Below are 21492 nucleotides of genomic sequence, written 5' to 3' on the forward strand. Positions count from 1 at the left end.
GTGTCTGTGTTTATGTTTGTCACCATTTGCTTTAGGGTTACTAACTAAATCCAGATTGTCCATGCATATCTGCTTTGTGTGTGTATGTGAATTTTTCCTCTGCCATTTCAACGCAGGATTGTGTGTGTGTGCGTGTGTGTTTTTATATTTGCCCTGGTGTTCATTTGCATGTCAATGGCTGTGTGTATGGAGGTGGAGAATGAGAATTGGCGTGGGGAAGGTGGGCAGAGGGTTGGAGATGCACCAGATAAGTGGGACAAGCGCCGACAGGCAGATGCAGAGAGTACACACACAAACTCGCCCCACACACACACACACACACACTCTCTCTACCTCTCCATCTGACCGCTTCTTGCTGAAACCCAAACACTTAAGAGAGCGCTGAGGGCGCGTGTGTGCGCATAGTAAGGTAGAGTACAGTCAAAAAGACAAGGTCACCATAGAAACGGGATACGTATCACAGTTTTATATAACTGCATACCAGACGAGTTCAGTTAGTAGCTAGGGATGGGCTGAAATCTGCTTTTGTGTCTCCAATATTAAATCAAATGTATTTATAAAGCCCTTTTTTACATCAGCAGATGTCAAAGTGCTGTACAGAAACCCAGCCTAAAAACCCAAACAGCAAGCAATGCAGATGTAGAAGCACAGTGGCTTTGAAAAACTCTCTAGAAGGGCAGAAACATAGGAAGAAACCTAGAGAGGAACCAGGCTCTGAGGGGTGGCCAGTCCTCTTCTGGCTGTGCCAGGTTGAGATTATAAGAGTACATGGCCATTAAGGACCAGCAGGGTCACAGCTGTTGTAGAGGTCAGCACCTCCGGAGTAAATATCTTGTTTTTGAATCAGTCCCACTGGTTCACATCCAGATCCAAACCACATGTACAGATGTTGCTTTATGAGCGGTCTCCAGACCTCGCGTTATGATTCTGAAACTACTCCCCCTTGGTATGAGGTGGTTCACAGCTGTGACTTGAACAACAACCTCCTTCCATCTCTCTATCCTGCCATTTTCCACCCCTGAAGGGAGTGTGCACTCCTCCCCTCCCAGCCGTTGTGCTTCCTGCAGGGCCAGAGAGAAAGGGGGATAGGGTGTTCTTCAAGGCTGTATGCTCTGCCCACTCCAAATCTCAAACATGCATGCATGGCCTTCACCCCCCCGCCTCCCCTCCCACCACAGCCCTCTTGCCGTTTGAATGCAGGCACAGACTGTGGGAGGTGGGCAGGGAGGGAGTGTTTCTTTTTAATTTAATTTATTTTCTGTTTATGCACAGGTGTTTGAATGAGAGAGTCTGTCATCTGTAAATTAGTTTTGTACGTGCATGTATGTGTAGTATCCATTTGAAATAATCTACCTTTGCATGAATGCGTAAGCATGCACGTTTATGTGTACATGTACTGCGTGTGCGTGGGGGTGCACATGTTTGAGATTCTGGGGCGTATGTGTTTTGTGTCTGTGTTTATGTGGGAGTTGGATTTGTGCTCCTCTCCCACTCCTGTCATGTGGAGCAGTGTGCTCAATTCTAATCTGAGCCAGAGATTTTCTGCACTTTAAGCTTCTGCAAAATGCGTGGTGGGAGGAGAGAAAGCAAGAGAACAGGCTTTGGCGAGAGGGAAAACGTCTTCCCACCCCTGTTACGTGCGCCGATCCATCTTCAGCACATGCTATTTTTCTCTTTGGCGTGGAAGTTGGACACACCGTGTTAGAGTTTGACAGAGGAGCAGGGAGATTATCAGTGGCCATCTCTCTCTGTTACCACTGTGTGGATCTACGAGCCTGTCAAAATGGGTCTTCCCCCTCATCTAGAACATGAATGGACGGAACAGACATCCCCAACAAAACACAGTGGCAACCTGCCCGAGAGCCCGGCAGCCATATTGGATGAGTCAAACATGATGCCTTCTCTCACATTCAGATCTATGCTGGCCTCTTACTATGAGACTTTAGAATGTAAGCTCCACATGAAACAAACAAGGAATGTGTCCTCTCTATGCTATTTGTTTCTATGGTCTCTTCTGCCACACTGCACTTCATAGCTAGCTCTGTAGTGCCCTGCTGTTCCTTTGCAGGTATGGAGTTGAACAGATGTGCTATTTTCCTGTGGTCACACACACAGCTCCAGGGGGATAATGATGAGGAAGAAGATTGAAACCTGTGTCCCGTCACCCCTCTTCCTCACTCACTCACCCACTCCTCTTATTCTCTCTTTCTCATGCACTTTCCTCTGGTTCTCTCTCCTTTGCATCCCATTTGTTTCTCCTCCGCCACCCACGTTCACACTCTCTCTCTCGCGCTCTTTCGTTCCTCTCCTCTCTCTTTGCTTTGCCTGTCTGTTGCTACTTTCATATTGTTCTGTTTGCTTCCTCTGCTCAACTTTTGCTGCTCCCTCTCCCTCTCTCTCTTTCTGGGCTCAGTCTCACTGCAGCCACTCAACGTGGCGTCTCCCAGGCAACTGTGGGGAAACCAGTACTGCCAAGAGGTCGACAATACGTGGACTCACTCACTGCAGCACGCAGAGACTACAGACACACACACAGACACACACGCTAGCATGCACAGTCGAACACACAATACATCATTAAATGTCATCCACACATGGACACCGACACCATATATTACGTTCATTGGAAGAGCATAATTGCCATATGTAGTGGATACTTTAGGCAGTGAGTGGATCAGAAGCCTCTATTACAATCAAGCATGGTACATAGACCCTAGAAGTAGAATCACATACAGAGAATGACTTCTGAAGTTATTCATTATATCCAATGTCACAGTATGTTCTTTCGTTCCTGTTGAAATATGAAGGATTCAGTTAGAATGGGCCAGGAGGAAGAGCGGTCTGAACAGGTCTTAATCTAGTGGTGATCGAACAGTGACAGCCAACACCTCCATGCTTTCTACGCTTTATGAATCCAAAGCAGGTATTGCCATTCCACTGTCCCAGCCCCGCTCCAACGTGTGCCAAATTCAAATACACACACACACCCCCTCAGAGGTCAGTGGGTTCCATTTTGTGACCGTCTCAGTCTGGGATCGAGCATGGGGGAGGTTTGATTAGCACGTCTAGTGAGTGCGCTCTTAATGATGCACTCTGGGTAATGGAATTTGAGGCGCCACTCTTTGTGTCGCAGCTTCTAGTAATTTTCATAAAAACCTTTTTTACATTTTTTTAAAAAACATATCCCGAACAGAGACATCTGCAGTCCTACATTGTCAACATCCTCACACCCCTAGTGTGTGTGTGTGTGTGTGTGTGTGTGGTGTCTTGTTGATGATTAGTGTGTTAATACCTGTCTGTAAAATAGAACACTTTTATCCCATGTCTGACCCTTTGAGGTCAGGTATCCACTTGCCTGCTTATCCCCATAATACCAGCAGTAAACTAGGGAAAGTCAATCCTGTCACAATCGCATGTCACCGGTAACAATCCCTCCACACTCCGTCTACCGCTTGTCCAGAATAACAACTTCCCCTAACCAGAGAGGAAATGGGCCTACACTTTCCAATTTCATCCGCCTCGTTTGTTGTCATTTTGAAATAGTAATAACACAGCACGAGTCAATGAAATCTCATCTGATTTAGTGGGATTGGGGCGACTTTAACCGCAGTCCAGCCGGTCCGCGACTCCTGGTCAGGGTTTATAAATAGAGGCCACCACATTGCCCTCCCCTCTGGTGTAGCGCTATAGACTGCAGACTGAATTGGAGCACAGAGGACCAGGTGGCGGTTTCACTGAGACAGGATTTATCTTAGCCCAGTAGCAGAAGCCCCCGCGCTGCGCCAGGGCCCGGGATTTAACAGCAGACAAAGGTGACGTTAAGGGATTTCAGACGCCCGTTTTTTTAATTTTTTTTTTATCTCTGACACAATAATCAAATTAGAGCTTTTGGGGCATGACCGGTTAAACAAGCACAGTGGAGCTTCAGCTGCAACGGCTGTAGAAGCACATCCATGCATAATTAACATGCATTTTTCTCTCTCTCCCGCTCTCTTCCTCTCCCTCTTCCAATATTCCCTTGTCATAATCCCTTTCTCTCACTCTCTTTTCCTGCCTATTTTCTTCTCTCTCTCTCTCTCTCTCTCTCGTTTCCACAGAAACCCTCCTGGATGACTTCATGTTGACACACCCCATCTTCCTGACCTCAGACAGGTTCCAGCAGGTCCTACTCCAGCAGTATCCTTTACCTTCCCTTTCCTTCCTGGCCTAGCCTGGGAGCCCGAATGTGTAAACACACATACACACACACACCTGCGCACCCTTCCCAGACATCCCCAGGAAGAACTGGGATGCCAGGAAGGCTCGGTCCGACCACCCCCATCCGCCATGCAAGGCGAGGGTGGCACACTTCTGGTTTCCTGTCCCGAGTGCTCGTTAGCGCCAAGAGAATGCGGTTTTGTTCAACGCCGCTACTTCGCTAGGATAATATAAACAATGGCCCTGAACTGGCCTTGACACCTATTTGGACATGGGCAACATGTTTTTGTGCTTTACAAAGGGTTTTCTTTGTCATTTGAAGCGACATGTTAAGTAGCCTAGCGTATGATATTCGCTGTGTTAAAAGCAAGGGCTGTTTTTCGTGGAACATGCACACAAGTGTTCAAATAAAATCTCTTGCAAATTAGCCGATTTTTTTTTTTTAAAGTCATTCTTTATGAATATTGATATTTCTACAGTATCAAAGACATATTAGGCTACTCAGTCGGGCCGACGCTCAATTTGAGTACGATTATCCAGTGCTGTTGCGCGTAACTTGGCAGGAGCACTCGACCGAAGGCTTAAGAACCGAAAACTCCTTAGTAACAACAACTCCACTGGCTCCCGTCTGCACCAAGCCAAGGAACTTTGTTTTGGCACCACCACAGGGGGTTCAGTAAGGTTGAGCAACATTCCCCGACACAGAGCTGTGGATTTGGGTCGCGGTAGTAGTGCATTCATTGGCAATGGGCCACACTGCTACTTAACGTCTGCCTCGTGGCTAACTCCGTTTCCCATATTATTACAACACAGTGGACCAATAGATATGATATTTGGCTTCTGCCTATCTACAATGAACATATTTAGAGCAATGATATGATAATACTGCCTATGTCTGGCTTTAGAATCTTCCTTTCCCCCCATTACAATAGCTTGCCCCCCCCCCATTACAATAGCTAACCCTAACCCCCAATTATGATAGCTTGCTTTTTTTGAAGGGTGTATGTACTGTAAGTGAAGACATTCATCTTTTAGGGATGAGACGGTATGTATTCCCCCAGATATTGTGTGCGTTTGTGAGTCTGTCGGTGCATGTCTGTGTGTAAAGGGATAGTGTCTTGTCTGTCTGTGCGTTTTGTTAAGCGTGTGGACAGACACTGCACCACCTTTTATCCCAGAACCCCCGTTCAGTGTGTCTGACCTACATTCCCTCACGGAAGACCCTGGCTGTGTGTGTGTGTGTGTGTGTTTGTGTTTTAGAGGCCTGAGCGGCCCTCCAGACGACAATGGGCGTCTCGACGGAGACGGCAACACAAAGGCATTCTGGGAAAGACCGTCCGCATGCCTCGCTGCCCTTAATGCAGCTTGTCTGGGCCCTAGTGGGACGCCCCAGTGTGTGTGGAGAGGGGTGTTCTTTACAAATGATCAATGATCCAGCCTGTTCTCCACTGTACCTCTTAACCCTCTCCTCCTCCCTCCCGTTGTCTTTCTCTCACACCCTTTCTTTTTCTCTTCTCCCTCTTTCTCTCCATCCATACCTCTCCCTCAGTCTCGCTGGCCCTATTCCAGCCTAATCAGATCTTTTTTTTTTTTGTGGAAATGTGTTTGGCTTCCTGCTGGAAATGAAAACAAAAGCTACCTCCAATTCCATTAGGAAAACTGAGAATTCTTCCCTTTACTTCACTCTCCCTGAACAACTCATCCCAGACCCTTCACACACACTCTAAAGACACATACACACTACACCACACTTGTAGTGGCTGAGTGATCAAAGCCCAGAACCCCAGCTATGTTGAAGAGCCCTGTGGGGGGACTCCTAGCAACTGTGGGGGCTGGGGCCAAACTCCCACACCAGCAATAGAACACAACCCAATTGAACATAACCGAGAGAATTAGAAACTGGAGTGCAATATAAACCCAGCAGTTGGCCTTACGGTTAGGTTGCTGTTTCTGGAGCTGGGAGAATTAGGCGAACAGGGGATCATAGATGTAGAATTACTAGATCTGGAATGTCATCGAAGGCATTGGTAAATACTGTTCAGTGTGTGAGTTTGTAGGTCACAGGCCTGTGGTGGACTTGGATTGTGGTCTGAAATAGAGGAGAGTGTCAGGGATAGTCCCCTTAAGTTTAGCCATGAAGTCAGGTGGGTAGTCCCTTTTTATATTTCGAATAGGATGTCAGGTTTCCCCGTGTGCATGCGTGCGCACGTATGACTACTCTTTGGCGGTGAGTACAACACAGACGCATGATGGCATGCTTCAAGTCACAGACTGAAAATATCCTACTATCCCACTAATTCTGGTGGAAAGACTATGCTGTGCAGAGCTCTTCAAACGCTTTCCTGCATTATTTGCTAAGATGCTCTCTTCCTGTTGTGCTGGGAGCTGGAGGAAAGAGGAGAGTGTGTGTGTGGGCAACGATGGGTGTGTCTGAGAGCCTTCACCACACAGCTCTCTGCTCTGCTCTGGCTAAGCTGTAATTACTAGTTGCTTGTTTGACTCTGAACACACTGCACTGAAATACTGTGTTTTTCCATCTGCGCGTCAGGTGACCATGGTTCTCCAGCTGTGTGTTTCAGCGAGTTTAGTTGCGTTTCCACAGGATGTCTTTGAGCGTCTGCATGTGTCTGTGTGAGCGGTCATTTTAATGTGTGCCTTCTGTCAGTGTGGTGTGTGCGTGAAGGTATTCACAACCGATGTTGTGCAACTATGATGCAATTACAAAGAGTGTAATTTGTGCTAGTACGACATAGATCATTTTGGTGTGTATAGTAAACAAGTACTAGAAAATAGCTCTCTCCAGCTTCAATATCAATCTCCTAATGACAGGCATCAGTAGATATTCTCTCTCCTTCTGTCTCTGTGGCGATTCTCCTTGACTCTGGGTTCAGATTTGGTGTCGAGGGGAAGGCAGGGGAGGGCTGGCCCAGCTGGGACGGGGCAGAGAGGAAGCAGGCTGTGCTGAGTGTTGCCTTCCGTTACCTGGACACATACAGAGAACTGCTGCAGGAAGAGGGCGAGAGGTCCAACAGCTTCCCCAAGGTACTGGTCCAACACACACACACACACGTGCGCACAGATACACCACACACACAATAGCCATCCTGCAGGACGATGGTGTGAGATCGAATGACTTGTCAGTGTTAAACACACACTACAAGCACACACACACACACCTGCTCTTCCATCCAAGCAGCCTGGCATCAAGGCCGTGTGCTGTGGCGTTCTCTCTGGGTGGAGTGTTGATTCTGGCGGCACTCTTTTTAGGGCCACCCGGGTTGTCATGGTGACGGAACTGACTCAGCTGAGCACACCTTGGGAAGTGAGGCGGCTTTTGGGGCGCTTCTACCTTTCCTTCTGTAGTCACATTTAACAACACATCTCTTGTCAGTTTCTTTCACACAGACCCCTTGGCTTCTTCCACTGCTCTGTTCTGTCTCCACTGTCGTCTACCTGTCTCTCTGGTGTTCTGTCTCGCTTTATTTCTCTCCCTCTCGATCTCTCCTTTCTTTCTGCAATACTGTAGATGCAGTCCGTCTAGCAGCAGATCTTGTGACGAACTGCAACTGCCCACACAGTGCTGGTAGACACAAACGAGCACACAGACAAGAGGCACAAAGTGCACTCCCCCTCTGAATGTAATGTCTCTCCTCTGCCTCAGGAGCTATATCTGTGTGCAGTCCAAGAACTCAGTCAGTTCCCCGAGCTCGTGGAAGACGTGCTGAAGCTTCAGCGCTGGACCGAGATCCTCCAGTGCCCGTAAGTCACACATCCACGCCAGCCAGATACACACGCACACACACACCGAGCCCGCAGTCTTGCCTTTTAGCACCAGTCTGCTAGGGACAGCTTTTCTGGTGTTCTGGGGCTGTGAAAGGCATTGCAGCTGGATGTTGCTGTGTCACTCCTCTTGGTTTAGTCTGAATGCCTTTTATCTCACAAGTTTAACAATCACTGTTAATTAGTGTAATACAGTGCCTTGCAAAAGTATTCATCCCCCCTTGGCGTTTCTCCTATTTTGTTGCATTACAACCTGTAATTGAAATGGATTTTTATTTAGATTTCATGTCATTTGACATACACAAAATACTCCAAATTGTTGAAGTGAAATGAAAAAAAACATTACAGTGGTGCGTGTGTATGTATTCACCCCCTTTGCTATGAAGCCCCTAAATAAGATCTGGTGCAACCAATTAGTTCTATAATAGTTATGCACGCCTTTTGTCTTATTCCTTGTTTGTTTCACAATAAAAATATTTAGCATCTTCAAAAGGGTAGGCATGTTGTGTAAATCAAATGATACAAACCCCCCCAAAAAATCTATTTTAGTTCCAGGTTGTAAGGCAACAAAATAGAAAAAATGCCAAGGGGGGGGGTGAATACTTTCGCAAAGCCACTGTCGGTTGTTTTAATGGCCTTGGTTTCTCCTTTAGCCTCTTAGCTCACACGGGCTTATCTAACACATTGTGGTGCCTCCCCCTATAAATAGGGCTAGGAGTTTCCCCTGACCTTGTAAGGAAGAACTCTGGCCCCTATTAATTACAATCTACTTACTTGCAGGCGACGGTACATACAGACCTTGTGGGTCCCATCCCACTGCGGCACACAAGCCGTCGCACCCAATTAAAAAAACTCGCTGGCTTTGAAAGGATGCAAAGACTGACAGACCGTCTACTGTGTTTCCCTAAGCAGCTCAGAGGAGGACAAGGAGATACGGAAGAAGCAGGTCCGCCCTCTTTTCCGCCACTTCCGTCGCATCGATGCCTGTCTGCAGCCCAGAGAGGCCTTCCGGGGCTCAGATGAGAGTGAGTGAGACACATCAATCATACCTGTGATACTTTCTGTATTTTGAAAGTTCTATATCTTGGGAAAAAAAACGTCATTTCTCACATGCAAAACATTTTGGGACTGTATCAACAGTGGACTAATGAAGAAGAAACAAAAAAATACCCAAAGATTGTTTTTGAGTGGTATTTTCCTTTCTAAGGTATTCAGATATAGGCCAACCGATATGAGGATATGGGACAGATGTTGTACACACTAAAGCCATGTGGGTGAAGTAAAAACGGCTGTGTGTGTGTGCACAGTCTTTTGCAGGGTGTACACGCCGGACCACTCGTACGTGACGATCCGCAGCCGTCTGTCGTGCCGCGTCGGGGAGATACTGGCACTAGTCAGGGAGAAGCTGCAGTACAGTGAAGACCAGCCAACCCAACCTGGCAACCTGCTGCTGGTGGCTGTCACCTCCGCCGGGGGTAGGACCACCCACACACAGATACTGTATACTTTAAACCTACGATTACTTCTCGCCATGACTCCTTTTGATTGGCGTTCTGCAGGGGAAAAAACAGCCAATCAGACAATGCAAGCTTTGACATGCTTGTTTCTAACAGCGACGCTTACATCCACAAAGGAGGTTTAGATTTAAATCCACAAATGACTACCCACCACTGCTTGGCGCTAAGCTGCCAAAGTGTTTTGACTCTATGGAGATGAAAACAGTTTGTTGATGTTCTGGCGTGTCTCTGTGTGCTTCTTGTTATGTGTTGCTGGAATCTCTACTAATCCATTGCGTGTGTGCTGATGTGTGGGCTCATCTGTGCTGTGTTCTCAGAGAAGACCGCTTTCCGGCCTAGCGACGAGGCGGTCTTCACCACCCTGGGAGTCAACACTCACCTGTTTGCCTGCGAGCCCTCCGAGCTGGAGAGCCTGGTGAGGCCTAGAACACGAGTCATCACTTAACAATGGAGAAACAAAAGCCCTGGCTGGTGGCCATTTTGGATCGCTCTAGACAACATTGTTTACATTTGAGTCATTATTGTGCTCATAAAGTTATCAAAAACATGCTAAGGAGATGAAACAATGAAGGTGCTTTAGTCCAAAGCTTCTCTGGTCAGACTTTTTTTTCTTCTCTCTCTCTCCTTAGCTTCCCTTACCTGAGGAGATCCACTGGTCACCCGGCGACAGTAAACTCCATGACATGAGTGCTGAGGAGGTAGCCACTCAGCTGGTGGTGTTTGACTGGGAGCTCTTCAGCTGCGTGCATGAGGTCAGTGATTGGTGGAGCTGTTAGTTCTGGGCGGAACCTCTGCCAAATAATTGCAAAAGAAGTTATCCATGATAAGGATTTATGCTGTGTGTGGTCTACCTACATTTTTGATGAGGTAGACTTATAGTACGTTTCTTCATTGGTATGTCCAGGTGGAGTTTGTGTGCTATGTGTTCCACGGCGAGCAGGCTCGCTGGCGCCCACTCAACCTTGAGCTGGTACTGCAGCGATGCAGTGAGGTGCAGCATTGGGTCGCCACCGAGATCCTGCAGTGCCAGTCGCTGCCCAAGAGGGTGCAGCTCCTCCGCAAGTTCATCAAGATCGCAGCTCTGTGAGTTCCGGGTGACCTATTGAATTGTATTACAACTAGGTGTGTTGTATTGATGATATGCGTTTTAATGGTGTGTGTGTGTGTGTGGCCACAATAATAGTTTAAAATAGTGCCAAGTAGTGTTATTATTTGATCATTCCTAACAGTGTGTTTTACGGTGTTTTAGTTTATGGTGAAGTGTGTGTTATTGTCTAGTCTTATCTAACGTGTGTGTACTCCAGGTGTAAGCAGCAGCAGGACCTGCTGTCCTTCCTAGCTGTTGTTCTGGGGTTGGACAACCCTGCAGTCAGCCGCCTTCGCCTCACCTGGGAGGTAAAACACAAACACACACACACACACACACACACACACACACACACACACAGTGGAGGCTGCTGAGTGTGAGACAGCAAATAATGGCTGGAAAGGAGTAAATGGAATGATGTATTTGATACCATTCCACTCCTGCCATTACCACAGGCCTGTCCTCCCCCAGTTAAGGTGCCACCAACCTCCTATGATACATACCCCTCTATGCAGACAGTCAACATGCACGTCAGCAAACACACTGGCGTAGGGATTTGTTTATAACTCTGGGGACTATTTGTTTGTGGCAGGGCCTACCTGGGAAGTTCAGGAAGCAGTTCCAGCAGTTTGAGAGCATTGCGGTGAGTGGCTGTTGAGGGGACAGTTGATGGAGCCCCTATAATATGGGCTTACTGTGTATCAGGGTTGAGCTAAGTTCCATTTGTCAGTCAACAATTATAAAATAGGTCTTCTGACCTCAAAGTAAATGACCCCAATCCGTATGTGGCTACGGGTTCATTTATAAAGGCACATTTAGTGAAGGGTGAGTGAGTGAACGCGTTGTTGTTTTTCAGGATCCATCCAGGAACCACAAGTCGTACAGAGACCTGATGGGCAGCCTCAGGCCCCCTCTCATCCCCTTCACACCGCTGCTGCTCAAAGGTGAGACAGATACACACACACACACACACACACACACACACAGCAAGTAAATTCACACAAACACTGTAGTTCTCTCTCTCCACTACCCAAATGCATATGTTCTTTGCCACAAATATGCATCTTTACTAATACAAAACAAACACTCACACACCCCATCCACACAGGCCGCCATTGGCTCAAACCACAGACTAAATGAGTGACGCCGGGCCGCTCCTCAAGGTTTCTCTCTGGCCATGGACACACACACACACACCATAGCTGAGGAAACGCTACACGGTGTGTGTGTGTGCCCCTGAAAACAGGGGCACAAACCTCTACAACCCCCCTCAAACACACACTCACTCTACCCTCCAGATGTTTTCCAGATGTGAGCTCATAACATCTCTCAGACGTGCGCACACACACACACACACACAATGCTGATTAGAAGGCAGCCTTTCAGCCCGCCTTGCTAATTAACACCCATAGTTAATCTCTCCATCTCCCTCAACCCTAGCCTGGGTACCAGTCTCTTTAGCGAACATTTGGAATGGCAGTGGAATGTTCGCTGAAGAGAATGGTGCTCAGGCTACCTCTACCCTGCACACACACAGAGCTCAGCATGCTGCCTCCCTGCTGGGCAACACGAGTATGTGACTCGTTTCATGTTAAATGAGGCCGATGCTGGAGTCTACATGTAACGTACTTCTGCATCCTCTTGAGGAGTGAATAAAGACGGCTGTACATTCAGTCATTACACTAACACATACAGACATACAAAGACATCCAGCATATCCACACACACACACATGCAACATGAACACAGGCTTGAGGCACTTCATAACCTACCGCTCCAACTTCACAACAGAAGTCCCTCATTATCTAAGAAAAGCGTGTTTTTCTCTCTCCTTCTCCCTTTCATTTCCTTTCTCTCCCACGCACACCCTTTTAACTCAGCATGGGGGACCCTGTCTATCAACATAACCAGGTGGCATTCATTTCTCTACTTTGAGAACACACACCTCCACAGGTGATCAGCTCCATAATGAGCTCTACCCCCTTCCTCCTTCCACCCTGACCTCCCTCCCTCCACCGTTGCCATGTACCCTGCTTTGAGTGTCAACTCCTTTTTTTCTCCCATTCTTTTCTCTCATTCCTCTTTCAAATCTAATCATTTCAAGGCAAAGGATATCTCATCTTTTTTAGATTAACAAATAATTGGATCTGTTCAGGAATTGGATCAACAAAATATCACTCCCCTTATTATATAGGCTAGCTGTAATTCATCGCTGTGATAATAGATTGGTTATGTACTTACATCATTCTACACCATAATACTGTGTGTGCAATTTCCTTAAGTGTAATATACTACACATTAAGTGTTTGCTTGTCTCGTCTCTCTCTCTCTCTCTCTCTCACACACACACTGAGTATAAAAGCTCTCTTGTCAATGTCACTTAGACCCCAAAAACGTGTGGAATGTTTTATATTTGAATGCTGTGTATACCAGGCTCTAATATAATGTCAAGTTAAGAATGACGCCAGCTCCTAGTTTCCTATACAGGGCTGCTCTCAAGTCTCTTCCTTATTTGAAGATCAATTCAATCTAACGTTGTAGTATTTTTATGCAGCTGTTTTCCACCAATGGTCCAATAGAATCACAGAATGGTTTTGGTGTACTGTAAAATAATAATGTAGCTCAGTTGGTAGAGCATGGCACCAGGGTTGTGGGTTTGATTCCCCTGGGGGACCAACTTTGAAAAATATTTTTTACACTATCCACTCACTTACCGTAAGTCGCTTTGGAGAAGAGTGTCTGCTAAATGACTAAAATGTTCTTGTGAAATAATAATGAGGCTTTTTATCCGAAGTGACTTAGTCATGTGTGCGCACATTTTTTTAAAAACATTTGGCTGGTCCCGGGGATCGTACCCACTATCCCGGTGTTGCAATTACCATGCTCTTCCAACTGAGCTACAGAGGACCATAAACTTAAACAAGACAAACGTACAAGACAACGTACATACTTAAAAAAATCAACTCCTACGGCTACCAGGTCGACTTCCACTTTTTCATAATAGGACCATAGACAATGATAAAGGACTCATCTTTGTATCTGTCCCATTGTGGCGTCTGTGAGCGCACAGGCAGCGCAATTGAGGCCATCTCCATTTTGTAGATGTCCATTTTCTTGTACTGTTTTTAATCAGTTGGTAAACAAACTGAAATGGTGCATACTGCCACCTGCAGTTATGGAATGTTTGCGCACGAGTATAATTCATTAGCTGATCCCTCCTGATGACCTAAATAATAGTATGTGATCCTTCATTAAAGGGATAGTTCACCCAAATGGAAGAATTAACACATTGGTTTCTTTAGCCTGTAAGCAGTCTATGGACAAGGTACAGCAATCCATGAACTATCCCTTTAACCCACTCCCACCCAGTTGACTGCAAAAGGCTGAAAGTCCTGAATGGCGTTGCCCATGCTAAAACAGGCTTTTGGGCACTAGAGTACTCTCATTCTCTATGGGTAGGACACATCTGCTGGCTAGCAGCTTAACAACTATACTTGCATAAGCATTGCTATATGTATTGCTGAATGTTTCTTAATGGCCACCAGCATGTCACTGCTGGCTTGCTTCTGAAGCTAAACAGGTTTGGTCCTGGTCAGTCCCTGGATGGGAGACCAGATGCTGCTGGAAGTGGTGTTGGAGGGCCAATAGGAGGCACTCTTTCCTCTGGTCTAAAAAATATCCCAATGCCCCAGGGCAGTGATTGGGGACACTGCCCTGTGTAGGGCGGCAGGGTAGCCTAGTGGTTAGAGCGTTGGACTAGTTAACCGAAAGGTTGCAAGTTCGAATCCCCGAGCTGACAAGGTACAAATCTGTCGTTCTGCCCCTGAACAGGCAGTTAACCCACTGTTCCTAGGCCGTCATTGAAAATAAGAATTTGTTCTTAACTGACTTGCCTAGTAAAATAAAGGTAAAATAAAAAAATAATAATAAAAGTAGGGTGCTGTCTTTCGGATGGGGTGTCCTGACTCTGTGAGATCATTAAAGATCCCATGGCACTTATCGTACGAGTAGGGGTGTTAACCCCGGTGTCCTGGGTAAGTTCCCAATCTGGCCCGCATACCATCACGGTCACCTAATCATCCCTGTAACTATTCCCCAGGTCGTTGCTGCAAATGAGAACGTGTTCTCGGTCAACTTACCTGGTAAAATAACAGGTAAATAAAATAATAAATGGTGCAACCCATAGGATTTGAAAGAAATTCTGCATCAGAAAATGTCCATTTAATATGTCAGCAGTAATAGTGGAATGATTGTTTTGTCTATTGATTTCTCCCGTAAAAGCGGCATCTGTTGACACAATGGGAAAGCTGATTTTGGCTGTGTTATCTAGTTTAAACCAGGTCGAGTGACCATGTAGAAATCGCTCCGTCATGTCCTGCTTACTAATATTCTACACTGTTCACTCAATTTCAGTTTGAGAAAACAAGCACTGAATACTGTTGTACTAAATCGCTGGGAAATATATTTTCAATAACAAAAAATTGTTTTTACAGCTGTTTGGACCAAAAGTGAAAGACTAAGGCTCAATGAGAAGACTGGGAGATTTTGTTTTGAATGCAGCCTATTGCTGTTGCAATTACCCTAGCTTCCACAAGGGGGAGAAGTTCTAGGTGTGACACCTTTTTAAATGCTAGTACAACCTCATATCATTCTCTGTGATATTTCACTCTGACCTGGGTGGCCAGGTGAAGCATTTTCAAAATGTTATTGGACGTTATGTTATAGCAGGAGTGTATTATTGTGCGTAACCTGACAGCTCAGTGAGGGCTTCCTGGTACCACGCTCGCTGGTTCAGAACGATAGCCTTTGTCCGTTCATCTCTGTGGTTAAATAACTGAACAGTTCAAGCAGGCATGTGTACGTTGAAGAGTAAGATGCATCTGGCTTTTCTCTCTCTCTGTGTGGGTGATGGTGGGGGAGTGAGGGAGGAAGATGCATATGCTTGCTATGTGTGTGATAGAGAGTTGGTTGGCAAAGTTAATCTAGGAAGTCATATGAAGTAAGAAAGCTGCAAAATCAGCTTTCCCATTGTGTGTGTGTGTGTGTGTGTGTGTGTGTGTGTGTTCGGGAAGAGAAGGTGTGCCTGCTGTCCAGTGTGCAGCTCTTAAAGCTCAGCTCCTAGCATCTTTAGTCCAGGGGTGGAAAAAGGTCACATTAGCGTATCGCCTCACCTCCCTCCCTTCCTCCACCACACGCACAAACACCCTCCCTCCCCCAGGTCTAGCGCCATCAGCAGCATTCAGAACATTCTTTCTGACTGGGCGTATCGTCTCGATTAAACATTAAACAAACCCAGCACCCGCAAATTCCAGTTCCTATGAAGGGATCACGGATTGTGACTCTTTGGCTTGTCTCCCTCTCGGTCCTACCTGTCCTCCGTCTATGGGCTAAAGCACCGGTAGACAAGGGCAGCTGCTGGGGCAGGTGTCCACAAGCCATTACTTAACTGTTCCCTGCCTTCACCGTGTGTTTACCTTTCTCTCTCTCTCCCTGTCTCTTCTTTTTCTCTCTCTCTTTCCCTCTTCTCTCTTTCTTCTCTCTCTCTTTCTTCTCTCTTGCTCTCTCTCTCAGATCTGACCTTCCTCCACGAGAGCTGCAAGTCGTTTCATGGGGAGCTTGTCAATTTTGAGAAGATGGTGAGTGTACGTTCAGCCATTGACAGAATAGCCAAAGAAATACATGTCTGTTTCTATTCGGCACAATCGGCGTGATTCCCTGGACAACAAGTCCCCCCCCCCCCCCCCCCCGATTTCCCTGACTACTGTCTTACTACACGCGTCTCCTCTCTCTTCCAGCATAAAGTTGCAGAGATGGTGAGGAGCATCAGACGATACAGGAGCTCCCAACTAGGTAAGCGTTAATGGCCACAGGCACACCTGTCTGTTAAGAATAGTCTTGAAGGAGCCAAGCTCCACCCTGCCATCTGTTTAGAACAGCACAGGCCTCGGGGCCGTTCAATCACACAACCTGCCATTCACGACCACTACACACCCACACAGGCATTCTCCACCCATAATGAATGATATTACTGTCTGACAAACCACCTTGCTAAAACACTCCACTAAGTTGAGTTTAACACTATCATTCATTACATGGCCTAGTTTGCATAAACGCCAACTAACATGAAGTCAACGCACCGGGCACAGCTCAAAACGCTGTGACATGGCTATCACACAGCCTAGCATGTTAAATGTTCAATATCATTATTATCACATAGCATCACATGCTAAAACACTCGCTAATGTTGGTATCGCATCGTCTAGCATGCTTAACACTCCCATAATATCACTCTCACGGTTACACAACACATCTCACAGCCTGGTCCACTATTTTTAAGAGCCAGCATCCCCAAGCGTCAGTGTGATTAATTTGTATCGCGCTCGTGCGCTACTCCGTGCCTTGCGCTCATTAGTTTCAATAAAGCGCGACGCTGTCGGCCACACTAAGATCATCGACGTCCGGCCCACGTCCAGTCTAACGCTGTGCCCCGATCAACACACACAAGAGATTGCTGACGTGATATAAGACTCTAACGCAAAGACACTCGATAACCCAGTAGAACGTTGGCTTTCGCCACCCTCTTATCGCTGTGTATTTATTGACATGGGGGCATAAAGAGAGGGTTTCACAGCAGGTGAACAACTTGGCCTGTCTACATACAACACAACATGTAGAGGTTTTATACCAGCTGAGGATTTTTCACATGTACAAGCATGTTATATGTAGAAAAATACTCTACGTCTAGATATTTGGAGAAAAAAAATGTGAGAACATTCTCATGGTAACACTCCTGACACAGTGCACTTGCTAATGGACAAACACCACACAATGCTGAACACCACTAAAATAACAAAGTACTGTACCTTATTTGTACTGCTACATTGATATGGAGTAAAGCATTGTTGGGGTTGGAGCTTTACAAGAAAGGCATTTCACTGTACTTGTGTACATGACGTTAAAACTTGCGACGTGAGACCAGAGCCAAGCCTCACTGCTTCACGTCATACCATGACCTTAATCAGTGCATAATGTTGTCTCAGCCAGGGCAGGGTTAATGTTTTTTGTTGTTGTATTTTACTTTTAGATCTAGTTACAGATCTAGTTCAGTCTATTAGATGACAAGTTAATTCCAAGGCTTAAGCTCCTTTTGTGATGTATAAAGAACACAAAAACAAGACTTGACGTAAACTGTGGTGGTTAGAACCTGAGGTTGAATAGCTTCTACCTGAAAGTGACAAAATGGTGTTTCTTTTCACTCTGGAATATTCCGTCGTCTTCCTTCGGGATCCTCAGACCAGTTGCAGGAAGTGCTGAAAGCCTTTTTTAGATGTGTATTATATGGTACACAGTGCTATAATGAATCTGGGCTTAGATGCATAAGTCCTAGAGGGCTTAGTTACAGCGGGTACATTGTCTGAGATTACCACTGTATCCTAATGGACTGCATGACAAAGTGCCTCGTTGGATGACCGCAGGGGTCTCTCTCCCTCATTTCAATCCCTCTATTTTTCACCATCTTTTTTTTTTCTCCACCTGAGTGACTTTGACAATGGTCATCTCATTCTATTAAGTATAGGTTACTTCTGCTTAGCAAGCTAGAGCACACATTTAACCCTGTGTTCTCCGACAGGTATAGTCTGCATTCAGGCATACACCACATTCACAAACCCATTGACCCCCCCCCCCAAAGGGAACAGCTTCAAAATGGCCCTTTGGGCTCAGTAGTAAAATGGCCATCTTATCCTATAGATCGCTGCTGCTGTTGTGATGGTGGCACAGAGGAGGATAACGATGCATCCAAGAAGGATTTGCTGCACCCAGAATGGGAAAGGACAAGTTGAGGCTATTGATAGCCTGCCTGACAAAGTGTTTTTGCTGTTGGTTAGAACTGAATCAAACCAGTTTCTTTGCCTGCTGCATTGTGTGGGCTCGTCGTGAGCAGATGCTGCTGCGATCCTCTAGTTAGGTCAAGTGGAAGTTGTGGGGTATCTGCCGCCGCCCGGTGGTGAGATCAGGACATTGCACGCCACAGCAGGTTCTCTGGGGGTTACACTACCATATAGCGCAGGGATCATCAACTAGATTTAAATATATATATGTATATATGTGTGTTTTTACAGACTTTAATGTCTAATAATAATTATACAAAAAAATATATTTTTGTGCTAAGAACTTGGGGGGGTAAATAAATAAATAAAACCACCAGTGGGACGCCAGTTGAGGGACCCTGATCTAGGTGGTGAAATATGATTACTGCTTAAATTGTTTTGTTGGGGGTATGTTTAACTAATGAACTGACCTCTCTCTCTCTCTCGTAGCTTTGGATACAGAGCCTTCCCCCTCTCACCTCCAGACCAAGGCCTACATTCGCCAGCTGCAGGTCATTGACAATCAGAACCTGCTCTTTGAAATGTCCTGCAAGATGGAGCCCAAAGACATGTGAGAGAAAGTGTGAGAAGAGGGACGAGAAAGAGGGAGATCACCCCCCCCCCCCCCCTTCTCCACTGCCCTCCTCAATGGCCTCAACTCTGATTGGATGAATCAGCTAGCCATTTTTGTAACTTTGCTATGCTCTGTGTTTTCCTGGCTTCCTCCCACACCCTTCCCGGTCTGCTTGTCACGAGCCACCGCTGATTTTGTGTACAATACTCAGACTGCTGGAAACGGCTGAGAAAAATGACTGGAACTCTTTTCTTTGAAGCCTTGTGCGTGTGACTTTGTGAGCATGTTGATGTATGAGGAGGGCAGGAGGTTTCAGGACTGACTTGAGTAGCAGATTGGACAGCCATTTTGTGCAGAGGATGAATGAATAGTAGACCTTTGTTTGATTTGTTTTTGTTTCCCCAACACCAAGTCATGCTTTTGCTTTCACGTCCAAGTGAAGCCTGTCCAGTTTGCACTGCCACCAAACCCCCTTCCCCAACTGAACCTTTCTGAACTTACCCAAACCAGGATGGTTAGCCCAAATGGGGAAAGGCCGGCTTTGTTTTACTAGACCAGTTGAACTGAAGTCTCTATGACATTTGACCCCCAGACAATTCCTGCTATTGTCCCACCTTTTCTCTGTGAACTACTCGGACGTGAGACAATCTAACCCTGTGACCTCTAACCTAACTCTTGACCCCTCCCCACCAGCCAACATGGGCACTTACCACCGACCGCTCAGTGGCAGCCCTCAACGAGTCAGTGACAATTGGATAATAGAAAATATACTCCTGTACTAGTACTTCTGGGCTAAAATAAACCCAGAGTTTATACCTCTGAACAAAAGCTTCCACCATGTCACAAGAAGATGTGGTATTCTGAGTGATGGTGGAATGAAAAGTCTCTGAACCCCATTTATGTGCTTATTGGCTCCCCACATTCAAAGATTTCTCTCATTGGCTGAGTCAGTTGTTGATTGACAGCTCTTGATAATCCCACCCTTTGGGGGGGGGGGGGGGGTGTTCAGACTGAGGCCTCAGGTTCACCATCACAAGACAAACCCTTCTTTATGTACAGTACAGATGATGGCAGCCAACATATTTGTACCAACCAAGCACTTTTGCCTGACCTCAGGGTACATTTCAATGAGGATAATACAGCATGAGAATTGTTTGTGATTTGTACAAAATGTTCAGTATAGTTCAGTTCGGTATGATTTTTATCGCTAATTTAACAAAGCCATTGTCACACAACTCTCAACAGAAGAACCAAGGCCCGTTTTATTCTATAGGCATGGTACCATCATCATGGCCACTTGTACTACACCATAGTTTCTAATATGCTGATTGATGAATTTTCTCGTTTGAAAATGGAGTTAAACAACTGGACCCAGTGACGCTGACAACACTTGTTTGCCTACAACTCTCTCAGGATCCCTGGGTCACGACCTTCGCGGAGGGCTGCCTGGCAATGCCTGTACGATAAAGCTGTAATGTAAATATTCTATGTGTAAATAGCTAAATAATATGGAGACTCTATTTTATGTAAGATGCAAGGAGATTATTTTATTTGTTTTTGTAAATCTGAGAACGGGTGTAAATGGAGACAGAAATGGAGTCTGCTACTGTAGTTGAGGTGAATTGATGAATTGTACAGCATATTTCTTCTGTTTTTTGTTTTCTTAAGCGAGACAGGGTGGGGTGGGGGGGAATTTGACTCGCGTGGGGTTTTGTTTTTGTACAGAAGTCAGTGTTTACAGTCATCTCTCCTGAAACTCAGATGTGTCATTAGACGTGGCCCAAGGTTATATCAGAGCAGTTGTATCAAAACCACCCTTAACCCTTAGGCAATGTGTAGATCTGGAGTAATTGGATAGGTGGTAATGTAGTAATACCTCCACTTTGCCCTGTGATAGGCTAGATGGAATTTTCACTACATTATATTACTTACACCTATCACCTGTTTAGGAGGTTGGGGCTGAGGGTTTGGGAGTCGATCTGTTCTTTTTAACCATGGGGAGGCCCTTCACTCTGGCCTCAGTTACCACGCACCTAAATAAAGCCTCTTCTGATGACACCTGTGTGCTGTTGGTTTATTCTGTCATTTAACCTTGGCTACTGCCTCTCAATTTCTCACTTAAAACATATAGGCATTGGCACACAGAGCAGGGGTTTAGAAAAGCTCATTTTAACCAATTCAAATGTATCAGTTACTTAACTTGAGTTAATCATGGCTGAATTTGGACATGAAGACCTGAAAATGCTAATATAGGTAGCATTAATTTGCATTGGATTTGTGTCACATATACTAAAAAGTTAACATTTGATAGTGGCTGGATAGAAAACAAAACAAAGCATGGTCACACCTTTTCATAAACTGCTTATAGGGTAAGCAAACCAATATGACAGACGGCTTTTCATTTTGTGCCGATATGGGATATACATTTTGTCCTATCATGATGGAATGGTCCCCGACCATATACTCTAG

At 45.9% G+C, this 21492-nt stretch overlaps 1 protein-coding gene across 2 annotated transcripts in view; it reads left to right on the forward strand.

The window, feature by feature from the left end:
- LOC139364603 (rap guanine nucleotide exchange factor-like 1) overlaps positions 1-21079 on the forward strand; it is a 32689-nt gene extending 11610 nt beyond the window's left edge. Inside the window, exons 2-15 of one of the 2 annotated variants that reach the window (XM_071101484.1) lie at positions 4098-4176; positions 7089-7239; positions 7859-7956; positions 8890-9002; positions 9285-9452; positions 9812-9909; positions 10124-10246; positions 10399-10577; positions 10799-10889; positions 11174-11224; positions 11438-11525; positions 16153-16217; positions 16377-16431; positions 18900-21079. In XM_071101484.1, the coding sequence (XP_070957585.1) occupies positions 4098-4176; positions 7089-7239; positions 7859-7956; positions 8890-9002; positions 9285-9452; positions 9812-9909; positions 10124-10246; positions 10399-10577; positions 10799-10889; positions 11174-11224; positions 11438-11525; positions 16153-16217; positions 16377-16431; positions 18900-19024 (1484 nt within the window). In that variant the 3' untranslated portion in view covers positions 19025-21079. Of the gene's footprint in view, positions 1-4097; positions 4177-7088; positions 7240-7858; positions 7957-8886; positions 9003-9284; positions 9453-9811; positions 9910-10123; positions 10247-10398; positions 10578-10798; positions 10890-11173; positions 11225-11437; positions 11526-16152; positions 16218-16376; positions 16432-18899 lie in introns of both variants that reach the window. The other variant, XM_071101483.1, reaches the window with a different exon arrangement.
- Positions 21080-21492: the final 413 nt, after the last annotated feature.

Source organism: Oncorhynchus clarkii, chromosome 13 (assembly GCF_045791955.1).
Source record: "Oncorhynchus clarkii lewisi isolate Uvic-CL-2024 chromosome 13, UVic_Ocla_1.0, whole genome shotgun sequence".
NCBI classification, from domain to species: Eukaryota; Metazoa; Chordata; class Actinopteri; order Salmoniformes; family Salmonidae; genus Oncorhynchus; species Oncorhynchus clarkii.